The 22,089-nt window shown below is 40.6% G+C and overlaps 1 protein-coding gene across 2 annotated transcripts in view; it reads left to right on the top strand.

The window, feature by feature from the left end:
- Positions 1–22,089, top strand: part of dtx2 (deltex 2, E3 ubiquitin ligase) — an 89,419-nt gene that overhangs the window by 11,259 nt on the left and 56,071 nt on the right. For both annotated transcript variants that reach the window (XM_061247767.1, XM_061247766.1), the window contains exons 2-3: positions 1,898–2,480; positions 12,934–12,992. In XM_061247767.1, coding sequence (XP_061103751.1) covers positions 1,898–2,480; positions 12,934–12,992 — 642 coding nt within the window. The remainder of the gene's footprint in view (positions 1–1,897; positions 2,481–12,933; positions 12,993–22,089) is intronic.

Below are 22,089 nucleotides of genomic sequence, written 5' to 3'. Positions count from 1 at the left end.
CTTCGATACAGTCAACCATGAGATTCTGCTCTCATCGCTGTCTGGGATGGGTGTCACAGGGTCTGCACTCACTTGGTTTTCCTCCTACCTCTCTGGTCGCTCCTACCAGGTGACTTGGAGGGGCTCAGTCTCTGACCCTCACCCCCTACAAACTGGAGTCCCGCAGGGCTCAGTTCTTGGTCCTCTCTTCTTCTCGCTATAGACCATGTCTATTGGTTCTGTTATCTCTTCCCATGGCTTTTCTTATCACTCTTGCACTGATGACACCCAACTCTTTATTTCCTTCCAACCCAAGTCACCACACGGATGTCTGCCTGCTTGGCTGATATCTCTGTGTGGATGACTTCCCACCACCTGAAGGTCAACCTTGCCAAAACTGAGCTTCTCTACATCCCGGCTAAGTCCTCTCCGTCAATCGACCTCTCACTGACTGTTGGACTTTGTAGTTTTCTCCTCCCGTACGGCAAAGAATCTTGGGGTGACTCTTGATAACTGCCTCACCCTGGCTCCACAACTATCCTCCACTGCCAGAACCTGCAGGCTCTTTCTGTATAATATACGCCGTATCTGTCATCTCCTGACGGAGAAAGCCACCCAGCTCCTAGTCCAGGCTCCTAGTCCAAAAAAACATTCTGTCTGCCAACTTGGACAAATGCGTCTAAACTAATTGGAAGGAACTTCATCTTGCCGCAGGACAGTGACCCAAAACGCACTGCCAACGACTTCATTACCCCACTGAGCATACATTTCACCTCCTGACGAGGAGATTGAAGGGCAAAAACCCACAAAACAAACAACCACTGAAAGAGGCTGCAGTAAAAGCCTGGAAAAGCATCATAAAAGAAGAATGCAACAGTTTGGTGCTGTCAGTGGGTTGCAGGCTTGATACAGTTATTGCAAGCAAGCAAGCAAATGCTACCAAATGCATTCCGTTAGCTGTGGAAAGTTCCACAGCTTTCCGTTAGAAAGTAAAGTGTTATTTACTTTCATTTACTTAAATACTCTCTGTTCCAATACTTTTGCTTTCCTAAAAATGTGGTGGTCTGATACGAAAGGTGCCAGCTGATACGAAAGGTGCTATCTAAGTAGTTTTTTATTTATTTTATAATTTTTTTTTTTTTCCAGATTTTTCCCTTTTTCTCCCAATTTGGTAGCCAATTGTACCTCGTCTGATTCAATTGGAGGTAGTCGTATTAGATGTACCGCCCGTACCCCGTCCCTCGGCGGCCCGAATGAGAGCGACACGCCTTCTTCAAGCCGTCTCGTCTCGTGCCCGTTGCCGTGATTCCGAGGCGCCCGAGGTGCTTATTGTGCGGCGATCTAATAACCCTGCCAAGTCCCTCCCTCTGGAGCAGCGAGCCAATTATTGCTGCCCCACGTGAGCCGGCCAAACTTGGCTTTTGGCAGGACCGAGAATCGAACCCCGGTCCCCGGTGTGCAACTGCAGCAAACTGCAACCGCAAGTCTGCTGCTATCTAAGTAGTTTAACACATCTTGGTGTAAATACCAGGAAATAAAAGCTGAAATTCTGAACGCTTGTGTCGTGTTCATCTTTTTATCTCAACCACATATGTATTCAGTGTATTGCAAAAATAAATAAATTGGCTTTGCTGTTCCAATACTTTTGGCGGGGACTGTCCATGTTTACTTATAAAGTTTTATTATAACAAAACAAATTGACATCTTTGCATGGTCACAAGAAGCAATCAAAATGTCCTCATGCACAGCTTTTGAATAACCTTATGAGGCTGTTTTTCCATTAAAGTATTTTCCAATGCATAAGGTAAGTTTTGTCTATTCTGTGGCTGAAAATCTATTTTTCAGACCATCTTTTCTGCAATAAGTGTATATCTCTTACTTCAAAGTTATGAAAATAACCTGACTTGTCCCTGCCCAGGGAAGATGCGGTCTGTACGCCGAAGCCTGTTCCCCCAGTCTTCTGCCTTGGGGAGTGGGGTAAATTGGGAATGGGCCAATGATGAGGGAGGATGGACTCCATACGAGATGCGCACCTCCATCATGCTGGAGCACAGCTTCCAGGCCAGGCAGACCACAGCAGACCTCATCCCACATGGCTACAATTACATTGTGGACCTCACAGCACTCTTCCAGGTCAACAAAGTCTCTGGATTTAAGCGGCAGGTCCGCCGGCAGACCAACCAGCCCTACCCACTTGTACCCCCTGGATCAGGCTCTGTCATCCACTCTGGACCCGCCTGCTCCTGCCATCAATGCCTGAGCAACAGCGCCACCGGTCCCATGCCCAGCCGTTCACGGCACTCCTTCTCCTCCTCCACCCAGATGAGCAGGCCCAGCCTGAGGCCAACAGGTGGTAGCCTCAACTCCATGTACTCCCCTTACCCTAGGAGGCCACTCTCCGTGGGTGGGATGGCCTGGGGAGGCCCCTGGATCCCAGCTACATCTGCAGGCCCATCCCCTGGAACCTCGCAAACCTATTCCTCCAGTACCAATGGCTTGAGGTAGGAAACCCCACCCCCAACCACAAGTACACTCCATTCACTGATTCAAAGATTGATTAAGAGCTATTGATTCCAACTGCTAGTGTGGAGCAATTAGTGGGGTTTTTTTTCTCTTTTTTTTTTCAGTTTGAGTAAGGTTTCTTTATTTCATTTTATTTTTTGTTGCGTTAGAGCTTGATTTTCTTTTTTTGTTTTGTTGTTGAAATTTTTGAAACTGAGCGTTTGTCTCAGTTTCTCACCTAGTGTCTCCTAGGTGTAAAAACTGGCCCTTCAGTCACTGCTTTGGAGGGTCTGGAGAGAGTGGGGGGCAGGACATAGGTTTGGGGGTGTCAAGGATCTGCATAATGTGTGCATGTGCTTTAGGTGGGAGGTGGAATTTGCAGGGCTGCTGCAGGTTATTTGTATAAGCATAATGCAAACTCATCGTGTTCTGAACAGAACATGGGGAAGCGACCTCTTCCACCAGAAGTTAACATCCGTACAATGGTAGTTTTTCTCCTGAGCAATGTCAGCCACTGAAACACAAATAAATACACGACATCCCTGTTTTCTCTACGTGTTATAATGTTGGGGGCTGCAAAAAGTAAAAAAAACAAATAAATAAACCACATTCCTCAGGAGAAAAACTACCCTTGAAAGGATGTTAACTTGTGGTGGAAGTGGTGGCTTAAGTCTGTGTTAGCCTGTTTATTGAAATAAACCATTATTTTTAGTCACCTATATTGATGAGTAGCAAATTATTTTATTTGGAGCATTTTTGAGAGAGACCTGTAAGGATGTGTGCCGATGCCAGCAACAAGCGAGGGAGAATAAACTGAAACATGACACCACTATATTTAAAAAAATAAATTAGTTAGATTTTGTATTAGTCGCAATAATTAACCCCACCAATCTTCAACATCTTCATCACTAGGCCCATTGCAGTGAATGCATTGTTTAAGCTGAAATACGTTACTCATGCTCAAATGCACCCGGAATACCTGTGTATCAAATTGTTGTGTAGCAAATTGTTTTAGGCTATTTGGCGCACGTCTTTGAGAGAGACCAGCAAAGGTGTGTGCAGACGCCAGCAACAAGCCAAGGAGAATAAACTGGAACATGATGCATCTGAACAGAACACAGTGAAGCGGCCACTTCAAAAATAAAATGTCGAGTAGATGGGATCATTTGCTTATTTTTTTTTAAACCTAAAATATCATATCCACGTTTTATGGCTTCAACATAAATAGGTAGGCTACAGAATGATACCAATATTATGGACAGCAAATGAGGAGCTCAACAGCATAATGTAAGGCTTGCTGCGGGCTTGAAGAAATGGTATTTGATCTTTAGCAACAAACTATTATTTCTTGCGAAAGCTGGCTTAATGGTATGGGTAACAGTTATCCTATGTTTGTTGAAATGAACAATTATTTTTAGTATATTGATGTGTAGCAAATAGTTTTATTTGGAGCATTGTTGAAAGAAAGGAGAATGAACTGGAACACCTCTGTAGATTATGAAATCGTAGTATGTTTCTCATTTCTAAAGTACCAGCTAATTAAGGGATATAAGCAGAATGTCAGCTTGTTGTCCATGAATGACTATACTATACTATAATCGTAGTTTGATTTAGTGTTGCCAGCAGTCCTGTAAACTATGAAATCATTCCGTCATTTTAAAGTAAAAGACACGTTCTACCCAGCTAGCCTATTAATTCACACAGACATGGTTTGTTCTGTAGCATATCTGTGAGAATGATGAGCTAGGTTTTAGCCCCTGTTTTCATGTGTCGTTACTTTGTCGCCCATTGGCATCATAGCCTAGATGTTCTAACAAAACAAGCTGTAAATGTATGAAACATGATCACATTGCAACATCTCCCAAGTTTTTCCATGTCTGCTGTTTTCATGCCAAATGGAGTGAAAATGAGGAGAACATGTTCAAATAGGATATCTTTTATCCATTTAAAACACCTAAATGGAATTATATTTTGAGTAGATTTTAGGTTGGAAATTTAGCAAGACCTGCCAACCCTCACCAACGCAATAGCTCGAATGACTGCATCTCCAAAAACACATTTTCTAAATAGTGTCGCGTCATCAGCAAGGGGGCATTATATACTTTTACAGAATACTTTTTTTTACAAAAAAAACAAAAAAAACTGGCAGATTTGATTTTGGTCGAATTCATTTTTTTTACATTAATGGCATTTGGCAGATGCTCTTATACAGAGCGACATACAACAAAGTGCAAAGTGCATACCCATGACCAGGGTCATGGGTACAAAATTAGAAAAGTGCAGATTTGGAATCTTCAAATACTCGTCTATCATTCGGCTATAAATCCATTCTGCATCACAATGAGAAAATATGATTTAAAAAATACAAATAAAATCTACCCGAGTCCGGTCTCATTTCCTGTTGGTCCTCCACATTCTTCTTTGCTGGTGTATCAGCTGTAGCTTTGCAAATGAAGTGGTGATGAAAAAGACATATATATATTAATTGACCGTTCCTAAGCTCCACCCACTCTTGCGACCATGGTCTGAACAAGATGGCGCTACAAATAACGTAAACTCCACCGATTCTGAACACCTATTCACCTATTGCCCAGTTCGTAGTCTCTGGTTAAATATATCAGGTATGTGACTCGTACCAAGTTTTTATGAAAACATAAGAAATTAGACACACACAAAAACCAAAGCTGATCTTGAAGTATTTTTTTATTTATTTGTCATTAAAGTTGCACTGTTCGGAACATAGTGAGCTCACTCGGTGAGTTTACGTTACCAATGAGCCAGCTACTGCAAGAAATATTAGCTTGTTGTTGGAGATCAGATACCATTTCTTCAAGCCCACATTATGTTGTTGAACTCCTCGTTTGGGCGTCCTGTTACAAAGTGCTTTGATAATAACAGCATACATTTCAATCGTGAATAAAAATAACGCCTTGGAAGAAATGCAAAGTAAACCAAGTAACTTAACATTATGATACAGAAGGGAGCACTTGTTAGGATGGATGTGTTCATGAACACCAGTACGTACCAAGATGTTTAAATTAACACTTCATGGTGCATGTTTTTTTATCAACAAGTTTATACAGTTTATACATTTGTAATTGTATGAAAAAACTGGTTTAAGCAGGTGGTATTAATGTTACGGCTGAGGGGTGTATATGTTTTTGGCTTGTTCGCTTCAGAGAAGCTATTTTCTTTTTTCAACTTCCATATGGTGCTTTAGGGGCGTCAATTTATACTAACTCAGCATCTTCCGAACACCACTCATTGTGTTACGTGCAATGTAACTTTCATGATGAATAGGCTAAATTAAAAATGACTTCCTGATCAGCTTTGGTATAATTCCTTTCGTTTTCATTTGGTGCAAGTCACTATGGTGCAATTTTAGTATACAGCGACGAGGTAATGGTGATCCACTTTAACATTGGTGGGGGAGCTGTTGCTAACAAGAAACTACGAACCGAATAAAATAATTTGCCACACATCAATAAAGTCTACTAGAAATAAGGATGTATTTCAATAAACATTGGCTAACATGGGAGAAAAACTACCATTGTACTGATGTTAACTTCTGGTGGAAGAGGTGAACACAGTGAGTTTATGTTATGCTCTGACAAATATCCCGCAGCACCCCCGCAAATTACACCTCCCACCTAAAGAAGCATACATTTTGCAGCTTTTTGACACCCCAGACCTATGTCCTGCCCCCAATCTCTCCAAACCCCCCAAAGCAGTGGCTGATGGACCAGTTTTTACACCTAGGTCACTTCTCGGGTATAAACTGTGACAATCACTCAAAAAAATAATTTGAGGCTGATTTCACAAAATAACGCTCGTCATTTCCCGCCTGGATTACTGCAACTCCCTCCTAGCCGGTCTCCCAGCGTGTGACATCAAGCCCCTCCAGCTGGTCCAGAATGCTGCAGCCCGCCTGATCACCAGTCAGCCCAGGTCGGCTCATGTCACCCCGCTTCTCATTGGCCTCCACTGGCTTCCTATTGCTGCACGCATCCGATTCAAGGCCCTAGTGTTGGCATTTTAGGCTGCTAAGGGGACTGCCCCACCTTACATACAATCCTTGATCACTCCCTACTCCCCAGCTAGACTACTCCGGTCTGCCGGCTCTGGTCGCCTTATGGTTCCCTCATGACGAGCGCCTGGCGGTCGAGCTGCACGTTCACGACTGTTTTCCGTTCTGGTTCCTCAGTGGTGGAATGACTTGCCTACCACTGTCAGGACAGCGGAATGCCTCCCCCTATTTTGACGCAGACTAAAAACACACCTCTTCAAACTCTACCTTAGTTCTGATTTCCCCTGCCCCCCTTTCTGATATCCCTATGCCTCTTGTCTAACCCCCCCCCCCAAAAAAAAAAAAATTGCACTTATGATGACTATATGTTTAAAACGGCACTACCTATGTATTTTCCTAGTTATGGATGTGATGCTTTGACTTGTGGAAGAACCTATGCACTTGTAAGTCGGTTTGGATTAAAAGCGTCTGCCAAATGACTATGTATGTAAATGTAATAAGCCATATCTCCAAAACGGATTGGCCAATCCCAACAATTGATACCTCATTTTGAAGCTCTGATCTTCCAGTTTCACATCAAATTAAAAAAAGAAAAATGAGATCTGCCGAATGTTACACTCTTTATGGTGTGTCACATATAAATGCCATTGTTGTCCCACTTTTCAAGTTGTGGCAGTTACCAACATATGTAGACTAGGGAAAATGCTGACCATAAAAACATGGTAACTTACGAGTCACATCCACAATCCATTTCAGCTAAGGGAATTAGCTCATTGAGCCTTTTTTTTTTGTGTGGGTAATATGAACTAGGGATATGAAATATAAAGTGAAAGGATAACAAGATATTTCTGACCATTGGGAAGGTATTACATTTAGCATTTTCTAGTTAGCAGAACGCTACTAAGACTTAGCTGGCAATGGCTTTGAACAGTGAGCTAAAATTAGACCTAAACTTAAAATGAAAGGTGTTGGTGTCTGAAGTGAGCGTTGTCCAATGCATTGCATTGTTATGTTAACTTATAGTAAATGTTACTGTGACTATACGGTGGGGAAGCTGTTGCTAATGGGAGACGACATACTGGCCAGGCTAATACAGCTTAGCCAGATGTGCTACTTGTAAGATTGTTCACGCATGTACACACATTGTTTTATATAGACGGTATCAGTTTTTTAACTTTAGGATTTACTAGAGATGTGCCTGCATAACAGAGTGCAAAACTGTAGTAGTTTTGCTTCAGGTGCTGTTCAGAACATTGTGAGCTGACACAGCAGCTAATGTTAGCTATAGTTGTACCATAATGTTACTTGGTTTACTTTGTATTTCTTCCAAGTCGTTATTTTTATTCACGATTGAAATGTATGTGATCATTATCAAAGCATTTTGTGACTAGACGCCCCAACAAGGAATTCAACAACCTAATGTGTCTGTCAGGTTGAAGAAATTGTATCCGATCTCCAACAACAAACTATTATTTCTTGCAGTAGCAGGCTTAATGGTAACGTAAACTCACTGTGTTCCGGACACCAAGTTAGCTCGCTATGTTCCGAACAGTGCAACTTTCATGACAAATAAATAAAAAATTACTTGCAGATCAGCTTTGTTATTTGTGTGTGTCTAATTCCTTCCGTTTTTGTAAAAACTTGGTACGAGTCACATACCCGATCAATTTCTGCATGTAGTGACATTGTGGTGGGGAAGCTGTTGCGAACCAGAGACTATGAACCTTAGCCTTATACACCTCAGCCTGCATAACAGTGAATAGGTGTTCGGACCTTCGGTCTTGTGCAGTTATTTGTCATTTTTTCTATAAGTATTGGTCCAGTTCACATCAAAGTATTGGTGTCTGGGGTAGTCGATAAGCAACCATCATGAGATCGGTTTTAGATCATTCTCAGCCAAATCAAACCATTTATGTAGGTAAGCGAATGCTCGCTGAAAGAATGCCAAGCACTGGGGTGTCTCAATGCTAGTGGGAACCAGTGTTTGTTCCAGGATTCATTTAGAGGGGGTCAAATTGGCCCCATACTATTTTTTAGGTGGTCATTATCAAATGTCAGGGGGTCAATATACAAAAACGGAGAACCACCAAGTAAAGTAGATTTGGTTTTCATTTTATTCTAAAACAATGAATAGGAATACATTTTCCTGCAAGTTCCAGCTCTACCTCCCTCCCCTAATACTCAATGCAGCTGAGATAGCTAAGTTTAGTTCTGTGCTGGGGTCGCACCAGGTACTTTCAAAAGTGCAGAGGCAAATGCCAGTTCACCCCTGTTGTTTTGTGGGCCATGCTTTGCAGTAGGCTACATTTTACTGAAGTCAAAATTCAGCCAATTGTTCTTTTTATTTGTATTTTTTTTGCCACTCTTGGGAAGTTTGTTATTTGCAGGTGGATCCACTGCTAGCTGCTGTGACTTTAGTTGGTCTATCCTCAAGTGCCTTCATGTTCAACTCTGTCTTTCACAATGGTAAAACTCCCCAATCATAAAAAAAAAAAAAAAAATTATAATTCTGCTTTTTGCACTTGTATTGTCGTGTCATGCCGTAGCATCTAATTTGTATCATCTGTCTGGCTGAAATTATTAAGCCTGGTATTGTCACTCATCAGTGCTCTGGTCAGCACATCACCTGCGCTGACTTGATGACTTCCTCTGATTCTGTGGCAATAAAGTGGCTGCAAAGTAATTTAACTCTCCCCCCAGTAGCACACATCCTGAGCCCCCACGTTCTCGGCACCCGTACTGTGCAGGAATGTGAATGAAACTCGTGCATTGTTCCGAAATGGCTGTCTTCCTGAACTAACTCATCCCCTCCTCACAGATTCCTTTCAAGTTTGGAGCATTGAAATGGTGTATATGGCATAAGATGTTTCATGACAATCCCAAATCAGAACATATTAATGTTTGGTATTATTCTGATCGTTTCAGTGCGACTGGTGCAATGGTCTAATTTCCTCAACCATATACCTAAGACAACCATCTAGGAATCTAGGGAAAACTGTGCGGAAATCTGTCCCAGTGAAAGCTCCCTTGACCAAATCCCATTGCCTGGGGTGGTACGACTCTAAATCCCAAATGGTTATGAATACCAAATGGTTCATTGTGGACCAATTCTTATGTTTAGGATCAAAGGCCTGGTTTGTGCTTTGAAGAAGAGCAAACCAAGTAATCTGGAAGAATGTAGCCAGGCCCCCATGCACATAGTGCACGTAGTCTTTGTTACCAGGTAATTTTTAGACTGCAATTTGGTTTCTCGTAAGACTTTTATTTATGTTTAATTTGTAATTGAATTGTGAATACCTATGTGACCTACCTGGCAAAAATAAATGGTTTAAACTTGATCTGTGTGGTTTCGCTTACTGAACAATCATTGTTATACAGGGAATGCTTGGATACCCCCTTAGTGTTGGTCTTGGGAGGATGCTAATTCACGCTTCGTCTATCACGGCATATTGAACCCGTAGACCTCTGACAGTAAATCAATCTTGTCCGCCTTACCTTATCATTCATGTTGAGAATGGGGATAGCTATTGTTGGTCTTCCTGAGCCACCATCGGACATACCTAAAAGAAGTAGCATCTTACCCAACCTCTGAAATGACCGTAGACATCTAGCCAGCTCGTGAGACGTGCACATAACGTGCAATGTGATCAGCGGAGGACTGTTCAGGGAGCCTGTTACAGTACAGGACTTTAGAGATCAAGTCTAAATTATAAATAAGAAATCTAAGATTTCTTATCCAAATTATTGTTAAAATGGAGTCCGATTTAACGAAGGTGGATTTATTGGCTCTATTTTGGAGATTCTTGGTCAGTCTGGACCAGTATAAAGCAGATGGCAGAGTGGCTCTACTCTGTGTAAGGTTTATTTATTTGTCGATCTCGTCTCTCCGCATAGTGGCCATTCACATTTAACCCTCATAACCTCTTTCAGCAACACCACAAGGACAACCATGCAGATACCTTCGCCCTCGCTAAATTCCGTTGTTGGATTAGGGTGGGGCTTACACATCTGTTGTAATTTCTGAAGAGATGGGGTGGAATAGACAGTATCAGCAAATGTGCCCCCTTAATGTTCAGTGTAGACTACCCCGTTCAGAAAGAAATTTCAGGAAGATACAGTTGCCTTCTGGTCTTTGGTCTTTGGCACTTTCCTTTTTTATTTTTAAAACATTTTGTGTGTCTCTGTCCCTGCTTTTAACTTTTTCGTTTAAGGTCATTGACCCACGTCTTTAGATTTCATTGAGTATTGTGTAACTTAATAAATCTCTTAACTTTATTTCATCTTATGCCAAACAAGGTTGACGTTTTACAACAAAAAATTTACTTTGCGATTCATACATATAAATGGAGGTCTTCCAAGGGTGAATATTTCTGAGGAAGACAGTGAAAACACCTTTGACTCCACAATAGAGGGAATTTTCAGTGGCGTGACCCCATGTTATATAGGGTGAGCATCTAAATACATTGTTCTCAAAAATATTCTCAAAATACTGTGTTATTCAGTAAGCTTTTAAATAAGGAGCCAGCCTGGTTTTGAATATTAAATAGCATGTGAAATTGTGGAATGTGTTTGACTTGTTGATGGGGGTTCGATTTAAAAAATATAAAAAAAGATTTCTGTAGCTTTTGGTTTATGGCTTATGGATTATTGTAACGTTATGCCGTTTATTAATGTTCACACAAGATCGGTGTTTATTCATTGACACCGAATTCAAACTACCGGCAAACTGAACGTAACATGTTCAATATGTAACATGTTCCACTCTGTTGTATCTACATTAAAATAAATTGTCATTAGGCTATTTATCCATTCTGTATTGAAACCAAAGATTCCCTGCTTTCAGCGAAGCTGAATGTTGATCTGACCTCCACGATTGTCCTGCGCCATATATAATGCATTGGCATATAAAATACAAGTTTACCATTACATAAAAATATATCAAATTTTACAGAGACCTGTATTGGCATGAAAGTAAAATCATTAGACCAGTCGTCTATGGTAAAATAGATCCGGTGTTATCATATTATTTCAGGCAAATATTGCGTGACCACAGAATTGAGTGCACAACCCCGTCTGTTGTAACAAAGTTCTTAACCATAGGGAAGAGGGATTAACACATGAAGAATTATAATTGTAACTGAGGCATTTTGACCAGCAATGACACACGATTGACCAGCATGCCTGGACCTAAACGATATGGATTTAAATACAGATTTCTGCATCTGTGAGGTTGCATTTCATGTTACTATTCTCTGACTTACAATGTCAACATTTAACTATTGAGATGGCCCGCAAATAAAGTTTGAAAATGCAATTACATTTATCAGTACTCCAGTAAAAAAAAAAAAAAAAAAAAAAAAAAAACATTTAAAAAATGGGGTGGTACCCGGTTACAAAAACTGATGATTTGTCACATCCTTAGCATGCATTTGTGCATGTTACGCAGCACAGCTTGTGAATGCTCCTCATTTTCCCTTAGTCTTCTCTCAGTTCAGGGATATGGGGAAGAGATGGGCCCCTGCCATTGTTTGAAGTGGAAGAGGAAGCCGATTTAGGGTTCCATCCTTTTCCCCGCCTTCCATAGGATAAACTTCAAGACCCCAAGCAGCCTTATTTAACAAGGTTAGGGTGGCAGCTTGTCAGTCAGGAAGTGCACTCCTTTACCTCCTCCTCACACTTATGTATTTTCTTTCCCGGTTTCCAGCTGGTTTCTTTTGTTGACAAGGCCTTCAAAAGCGCTTAGCTCTGTTTTATGTCCGTGCATGAGTAGTACTTAAGTACCATGTTTTTAAGTTTAACTGATGAACAATAATGATCCCTTGAATCAATTACTACAGTGCAGTCCATAAGTATTTGGGCAGTGACACATTTTGTGTTTTATTTCGGCCAAAGTGCTGACTTTCAGCTTTAATTTGAAGGTTCCTACACCCATATTGGGTGAATTGTGTAGTATTACAGCCCTTTTTATACCTAATCCCCCCAGCACTGCGCTGTATATAAGTGACTTTTGAAGAATAGCACATTTACAGCGATAATGCAAAATTAAGCAGTATATGTGTACCTGTGATGATGCTTGTTGTGTTTAGGGAAATTGATTACATGATAAAATACATAAATACATTTGCATTACCAGTAAACTATGTCAGGATTTTTCCATAAATCTTAAACCTATACTGAAAGCCGGAAAATTGTTTTTATGGGATTGTTTCAGACACTGTTGACCACTGTCGGTCTTGTTTGCAGCTTTTTCGTCACAATCATCAAAGTGATCCAGTGATGCAAGAATAGAAACTTGGAGTGTGTTGCTCGTGGGTCTATTCCGGCCAGAGTTACTGAGCATGGGCTCTTTCATAATGTGCTGTTTTCTCTCTGTCACTCTGTCACACTAATGTCCCCATTTGTTTTTTTTTTTTTCCCTTCCCCAGCATTCCCACTGTCCCTGTGCAGCTGAATGGGTCCAACAGTGTGAGCACAGCTCTGGCAGGTAAAGTCATGTTCTCGAGAGTCGATACCTGGAAAATAACATTATAATGGCACCACCCCCTATGTACATAGATGTACATTTCAGCAGTGGCTGCAAGTAGCTGTTTCAATATGTATGAATCTACTTCTGCACTTTTAGTAGTGCATATGGATTCATGAGAAATACCACGAGACTTTAATCCAGTTAAAAATCAACAGTGTTAATTCTGTAATGAACTGTCCTGCTCAATGAGACGTTTACTATCAGGCAATATATTTCACTGTCCCCTAACATATCACTGTACATACTTGTCTGAGCATGTGACAAAGTCTCTTGAAATTTTAGTTCAGCTTATTTGGATTAAATGCTTAAATTATCTATGTGGGCGTTTTAAAAATCACCGTCAGTGCAGCGACATCATTGGACGCGTTTGGCTTGAATCTCCAGCCTGTGTTACCGAGAAGGTAACGAGCGCCCAAACTCCACCCTTGAACGCAGTTTGAGTGCCTGTTACTTTCTGGGTAACACACAGTTTTGAAAAGCTTTGCCCCATATTTAGGAAATGGCTGCACTGACGGTGATTTTAAAAAAATGCCTACACACATAATTTAAGCATTTCATCCAAATAAGATCAACTGAAGAACGTGACTGGTCCTTTAAATTAATATTTCAATTAATATTTTTATCCCATATGAATGAATGGCAGAATGTTTTTCTTTCATTCACCACCAGAAAATGACTGGTGCATACAGTATCACTACAATATTCTATTCGACCACCTCCTGGTGAGCATTGAATCGTGGATGGGCGTTATCAAAGCACAACTTGATGACATTAACAAGAAATTGGTATACAGCGCCCTCCATAATCTTTGGGATGAAGCCCCATTATATATTCATTTGCCTCTGATTTGGCACAATTTTAGAGTTTGAGTCACACAATTGACATGTGGTTAAAGTGGACATTCTCATTCTATTAAAGGGTATTTTTTATACATTTTGGTTTCACCATGTAGAAATTACAGCACAAGGTACCTCCTTAATGCAGGTATAAGAGAGCTCTCTGCACCTAGTGTTTCCTCTTGTCTTTCAATTCCCTTTGGAAACTATTATTACTGTTTATCAACATGGGGACCAAAGTTCTGCAAATGAAAGCCAAAGAAGCCATTATGAAACTGAGAAACAAGAATAAAATAGTTGGAGACATTGACCAAACCTTACCCGGTGTTCACACTATGAGCGATTTGGTTACCGGAAGTTCATTCATTTTCTCTGAAGCTGAGCGATGGCCAGCAACACGGGCAACTGAACGACGAAAGTTGGCCAATAAAAGTTGCCCGTGGCTTAACTTTTTGCAGGCATCGCCCGTCAACACCCAATCAGAATCTTAGGATGGTAGTAACAAAATGCTTGTATAGGCACATCCTATCTGCTCAAGTTCAAGTAACTGCCTCAAAACTCTTTGGCTGGGGGTTCATTCTAAAGCAAGGCAATGGTCCCAAACATACCACTGAAGAAACAAAGGAGTTTTTCAAAGCTAAAAATTGGTCAATTCTTGAGGCCAGGTCAATCATTCGATCTGATCCCAATTGAGCTTTTCCCTTCATATGCTGAAGAGAACTTAATGGACTAACCCCTGAAACATTTCATTTACATAATATTGCTGTGTCCCAAAAATGATGGTGCCCTGAAATGGAGGGCCCATGTATGAACACTGTATTATATTCTACACGGTGAAACCAAAATGTATAGAGATCCCCTTTATTCAATTGTTACAATGTGCACTTTAACCATACATGATCTTTTTATTACAAATCTCAATTTGTGCAGTACACAGGCAAAGAAATTGGTGTTTGTCCCAAACGTTATGGAGGGCACTGGATCTGTATACTGTATATCTATTCGTCATTCTGAAGTAGTAATTGGGAATACTTCTGTAAAAGAGAGAAAAGTTCCATAGTTTTTCAGTCTATGGGCGACTGAACGCTGTTTGCTCTGTATGTGATTGTCTAATTCGCAATTATAAGTGAGAATGGCGCAATTATCGGAATGTAACTGTTTTCTTAACCTGTGTATGACTGCTGTGTTTCCCTGGGGCTTGCTCAAAGGAGAAGACTAGTTTGCTTTTGTCGGTCTCAGAATATATGCTACAGACACAAGAGAATTTTCACGGTACTTCTGAATCGCTACTGACCTGAGTATCTACAGTGCTATTACATTCACACTCCTTGAATTCAGACATTCAGATTCGTACATTTAGTACAGCAAGCTCATTTATTGAACCTAATGTAAACGGAAGTAGTTTATCTAGCTCTCAAAATATTCAACTGATGGTTAGCGGGGCTACAGATCTTATGGAATGTAGCCTACATGAATGGAAACGGTTTTGTTTACCTCTAACAAACCATTTTTAATCTGTTCTTTTGCATCCCTCAGCTATTTTTACAGAGTTCTTTTCAGACAAAATGGTACCCGAATAGACAAACTGTTAGTTCAAACTTATTAAGCCATTCTTATGGCCTATCCAGGGCTGTGGTCCAATCACACTTTGGGGAAACAGGAAGTGGAATGCAAGGGAAGTCTGCAAAATAAGTACCTCAAGCCCCGATTTCACTTGAGCCAACAAGTCTACAAAATTGCAGACTTTGTGCAGTGAAATTGCCCAGAATGCTTTGCTGTAACCAAAAACTTCCTGTTTCAGAAGTTTGAATTTCACTTGACTACCGACACTGGGCTGACAAAACTCTGGGGTGCCTTTATCCAAAGCACAGTACAATTGATGCTTCTCACACACCAACGGCGATTGGCTGCCATGCAAGGCACCAACCCGCTCTGACTGCTCTTATTAGGGAGGACAACCGAAAAATTTATTTCCGGAAATCAACATGAATATTATGATTATTATCTCAGTTTAACCTTAAATTAACGTGTGGTGGACAATAATTCTGCTTAGGTTGAATTTTTATGTGACAAAATGACTGTTTTTGTGGCTTTAAGCGCTCATTTTACCAGCATTCCATCAATGTTAAATGCTGGACCCCGACGGCACCGAACAACAGGCAGATTTCACTGCCATTCCATTCTTTACGTATATGGAGCTCGAAAATGGTGACACAACAATAGCTTTTGCTGGTTTACTTCACGCGCTCATACATGGCAGTTGGTGGCAGTTCGAACTGTCAAAAGTGTGACTGTAGCCAGGTCAATATTTTTGCTGGGTACTCGGTATGTCCAGCCTTATAAGTCCAAAGTCCCTGGTTACTTTTTCATAGTTTCAATGGATTTTGACAATAGACATGTCAGACTTCAATCATGTTAACGCTCTCGAGCGTGCGTCAAAGTTTAGGTAGCAAATAACAGTGCTGTATCCTTCTGACGTCATTTACATAGCTACAGAACTGTCCGATCACGCCGAATCACTGATAGAAACAAGATGAATTAATGACGATTCAGAAAATGTATAACTTTTAAAGATTTAAATAAATCCTATGGTGGGACTTTTGCCATTTATGGACGGTACGACAGAAAATTCCGGTGCCGTTGAACTTAATCGAATGCTTTTATTTATATCGTTCGAATGACCAAGTTATTGGTTAAAAAGCAAATTGTATGGCTTCGCTTATGCTAGCTACATCATGCTAACATCGTACAGGGACCAGTAAAGGCTTAGAACACACTAGCACTTAGTTATTGTAAGTTTGATCACCTCTACTGTAAAGTAAAAAAGTGGACAAATTACGTTTTCTGTGAGAAATCTATTGGCGTGCTCACGTGCACACACAGCGGTCTACATTCTAAAGCTCCACTTTGCCCTCCCTACTCTTATCACTTGAGCCAGTGTCGTCCCTTGTCATTATTATTATTATTATTATTATTATTATCATTATTATTATGAATATAGCTACATTGAAGTGATACACTGGGTCCAAGCACATGGTGAAAGGCTGGAGAAGGCCAGTGAAGGTTAAACCAATTATGCAGCTACAGCACCCCCTAGTGCCCCTCTGGTGCAGCCATCACTTGCAATTCAGTCTTAGCATTGCAAGCTAATTTACATACAGAAATGTGATTGGCTAACATTTGTAGGGGTCCTCGCACGGGCTCCAAAATATGTAGGGGTCCTCGCACGGGGCTCCAAAATATGTAGGGGTCCTCGCACGGGGCTCCAAATTATGTAGGGTCCTCGCACGGGCCGCCAAATAACGTAGGGATTTTACTCTCTACGAAACCGGGGCGCCAGTTAATGTTATGTAGCAGTATAACTGCAAAAAGTAATCAGTCTCATAAAATGACTGTTATCAGAAATATTCAACCACAAATTTAGTATTTCAATTAATAATTAAAATAACCAATATTAATGATTGAACATACCGATAACCTGAAGGTTGGAAGTTCTTCGAAAGACTGCTTTAACTCGGCTCATGTCTATGTGATTCCAAAATGGACACCGGGGTTTACTAAAATATATTTATGAAACAAACGTAAAACACAGAACAGATAAACTAACGGGAAGTTAGTAAGGAAATTTAGTTGGGTATGTGGGAGTGTGCGTGTGTGTCAAAGTAAAGTGGGTGTGTTAGTTATTGTTAGCTGTGAGAAGACTACTTGCGTAGTTTACTCTATATATGCGCAAAATACATTCCAATGATAAGACGGCAAATATGGAAACACAGATTCACAAAAACAGTTAGACTAAACTAAACACTGGCTATGCCTGAATGTTTGTTGTCTTACTGAGTCCATACGCATTGCTGGATCCAAAAGACGTGCTGTCCTTGTAGAAGCGGCGATGGTAATGTGAATGTACTGGAGAGATGCGCAGGCTGGGGCGTCTTAGCCGCGTGCTGACGTCTGGTCCACTCGGTTGCTGGAAGGATGTTCGCTTGTCCTTTTTCCGGGTGGAAAAGTTTGTTGCTGTTGTTTGTTGGTGAGCTTTGCAGGAGTAAACTGATGTAGCGTTCCGCGTACACCAGTTTCCACTTGCTATAGGCCACGAAGTTACCGCGAGGTAACTGGGTGTGTCCGTAGGCCTGGTAGTGCGCTGTGCAGTATTCAGCCTCTGTCCGAGTCTCGGAGCAGATGAGCTGAAGCGAATGGCCAAAAATGGTGCGTCGAAGAAGTGGGCAAAGAGAAGAGAAGAAGCAGAAGAGAGAGATCCCAAGAACGTGTCTTGCCCTTATACGGGAAAGTTTATTGCTCCCGCCATTACGGGATTGGCTGAACCAAGTTAGATGTCATTCGTGGTGGACGTCGCAGAATTTTCCTGTGGGAATGTGGAAGTTGTAGTCCCTACACATTTCACCATCTTTCAACTTAGAAACGCCTCCTTCGCTATTTAGATCGCCAGTTGGACAAAGTGTTCTTGTTCAAAATGCCATCTTCTTTGGACTAAAATAATAAAGGCACAAGAAATGTAACCAAACTATTGCTTTCGCTCTGTCCTTTTTCAGTCTCTCTGAAACACAGCTCCCTTGTATGTGGTTCCCCGGTCTCAGTCACCTACTTTGGAAAGAGCACATATTTTAGCAGCCTGGACTAATTCAAAACTTAACCAGCAGGCATGGTTCTCGGATTGTCCTTCCTTCCCGCAAACCGTGCCCTTGCCACACACTTCCACCATCAGAATATTGCCGGGTGCATTTTGGAACTGCGTTTACCTTTCGGTAATCCATGCAGAATCAAACAGGCCCTTCAGCCTTGGAACAAACACGGATGTGACTGCACCAATCGCTGTGCGATTCCTCTATCACTCCTATATCCAGCATCTTGCCCAATTCTTCTTGTATCACTATTTTCTTGTGTTCAGGTAAATGATATGGCCCACTTCTAACTACAGTGCCCAGAGAGGTGTGTATGTTGTATTCTATATGGTTATATCCATATAGTTTATTGGTGAAAATAAACTTGGGAACTTGTGGCTGGCCGTGGTAATGATGGGGAGCTGGGTGTTGGAGCGGGGTAAAGACGGGGAACTGGGGAGCCGATCAGAAGGGATGCCGTGGGGGGGACAGAATAGCTTGACACAGGAAGATACGAAAATCTCAGATTTTATTTAAAATATTGGAAGCTACAGAGAGAGAAAGCATGCCAACAAACTGGAAAAATTAACAAAAGTCTTCGCCCCCATGGCATTTGGGCTAAATGAAAATAAGACTGAAATAACAAATGGAAAGGAAATAATCCGACTCGCACAGCTTTTCGGCTGGCTGGTTTTTCATCTGGCGTTTGTCTCGGCTGTCCTCTCCTGTGTGTTCCCGGTCTCAGCCATCTACTGTTGAAAGCAGCACACTTTTTAAACCCTGGACTGATTCATAACACAGTCTTGGTATGTACCCACCAGTAGGCATCCTGCTTCCTTTCCTGCTACGCGGAACTAGAGTTTAGATAGATGGCCAAGTTAGCCATGTTTTATCTGCAAGTTTTTGCTGGTAGGGTGCATGTGTAGACCCAATACTTTTGCAGAGAACCAATAGAATTTCCAAGAATAAAAGTCAGTAGCATGTACAAGTTTTAATAGCCTGTGTTCGAACTTGCTTTAGTATGTATTAGAGGGGGTAAACGTTTAAACGGTTACAAAAAATAGCTAATTGATAAAAATAAAAAATAAAAAATTTCTGAAGCTGAAATGCTAAGCTCAGTTTAAAATAAATGCACATTCACCACCAAACGTATTATTGCGGTTTACATTCTAAACTAGCAATCGACAAGCTACTGTAATTTGTTACGTTTCAGGAGGTTTAAAATGCAGACACCACAGGGAATAGAATGCTAGTGTTAAATTATTTCTGTAACGTTAGCTGTTGGTTGACTTATGGCTTACTGTAACGTTATGTAATTTTTAAGGTTCAGAGAAGATCCGTGTTTATTCATTGACACGCAAATTCAAACTCCCTGCAAACTACGTAGTTTTCCACTATGCTCTATGTACAGAAAAATAAACACAGCAATACATCATTGGACTATTGTTGCACGTAATATTACAATACGCTGTTTAGCAAGCAATCTGTGGCCATTTCTGAGGGTTAAGAATGCAAACAACTTTGGGTGTCTCGGTGGCGCAACCTGTAGAGCACTAACCGCATGCTCATTGCGAGCCGCGACGTCGGCGGTTCGAATCCGACCGTCTGACATTTGTCGCATGTCTTCCCCTCTCTCTCACTCCCATTCTTCCTGTCTCTCTATACTATATACTGTCCAATAAAGCTGAAAAAGGCCAAAAAAAAAAGAAAAAAAAAGAATGCAAACAACTTGCAACTTTAGAAAAGTTTACCGTTACATAAAAAATATATTAAATTGTATTGACATAAAAGTAAAATCATTAGACCAGTCGCCTATGGTAAAATAAACCTGGTGTTGTTATATTATATCGGGCAAATATTGTGTGAACAGAATTTTGAGTGCACAATCCAATCTGTAACAAAGTTCTTAACAGCAGCATATTTACAGATTTCATGCCAATCAAGTCTATCAGGCAGAAGCCATAGGGAAGGGGGATTGTATTTTTAACCAATGCATTTTTAAAAATGACACATGATTGACCAGCATGCCCTGAAACTACTGGGATTTAACTCTCAACTGGGAGGTTACACTGCACAATGTCAATGTAAATGTAAATCTTTGGCAATTAGACTATTATCTGACTTACAATGTTGAGGTTTAACTATTGAGATGGCCCACTCCAGTCAGTACTCCAGCAAAAAGAAAGAAAAAAAAAAACAAAACAGACTACCTGGGATTTGTGTGCAATGCCACTGTAATTATCACATATCAATATAGATGTCACTAAAACCGCCAGAAACGATAATCATACATATTGCCACATAATATTTGTATGTTAACCTGTGAAAGTGATTCTGCAATATGAATGCAATTGAACTAGCTTGCCTATTGCAAGCCAAGCTCTGTGGAGCAAATGTTGAGCTCATTATCTGTGTGTCTAGCTTTCTAGCTCTATTGGCTAAGGCCATACTAGATAGATAACATATTTGTGAGTTTTCTAAAACTTCTCCTTTGTGTGAAGTTATTTAAATATTGTGCATTTATTGTTTGTTATACATTTATTTTCTTACATAAAATGTTAACACAAACAGCTTTCCGCAACAAACCAAACTGATTTTTTTTTACGTAAAAGCTTTTTTCAGTTTTTCCTCCACAACCTACTTTCAATGTAATCTATACTGAAGTCAAACCATGTCACCCGTGCAAGGCAGCAAAACTAGTAAAGGAATAAGTTGCAATTAGGTTGCTCACGGCCATGTTTTGCATCTGGAGTTTGAAGTTTGAATGGATTTTAATTCAGATACAGCACTGGATATTGCTGCATATACGTCTACCTTTTAGCATACATTATTTTAATTTGACTGGGAACTATGCCCCTTTTTTTGTGTTTTGTTAAATTGAATTTAACTAAATTTCCTTTTAGCCTGTTCCACCTCTTTCAAAAATTTCTCCAATATCTGTTTTATAGAGGAAATCAGGTTCTAGGGGTGTGCATGGTTGAACATTAAAACGGCTAACCGTTTACAGAAAAAAAATTACTAACTGATAACGGATTATTTTGTCTGAAGCTGAAATGGTAAGCTCAGTTTAAAGTAAATGCGCTTTCAGTGGCAAAACACACAAATTGGGCGGATAAAGATTCTGGTTGCAAACACCACAGAATGTAATGCTGCTGTCTTGCAATTATCAAAACATTTCTGTGTTAAATCTGTAGCTGTGGTTCACTTATGGCTTATTGTATGGTGTTTCTTAAGGTTCACAGAGGACTGTTTATTTGTTGGCACGCAAATTTAAACGACCGGAAGAGTGTAGCTTTCCACTATGCCATATATATAAAAACAAATAAAGCAATACATCATTGGACAATTGTTGCACACAACATTTAAGTTGAAAAATAAAGGCCATAATTACATGTAACCACTGTTCTTAATTTTATTAAATCCAACTTTTTTTTTGATTGAGTCTTCCTCAATAATGCAATCACTATGAAACTTTTTTTTTTTTTTTTAAAGTGTTCTCTATATATCATTTTTAATTCTAAAATCAAGTAGCATTGTGGGTGTCTCGGTGGCGCAACCTGTAGAGCACTGACCGCATGCTCATTGCGAGCTGCAACGTCG

Source organism: Conger conger, chromosome 7 (genome assembly GCF_963514075.1).
Source record: "Conger conger chromosome 7, fConCon1.1, whole genome shotgun sequence".
In the NCBI taxonomy this organism is placed as follows: Eukaryota; Metazoa; Chordata; class Actinopteri; order Anguilliformes; family Congridae; genus Conger; species Conger conger.
Note: the sequence above shows the minus strand (reverse complement) of the source record. Positions and strands in the feature narration are given on the sequence as shown.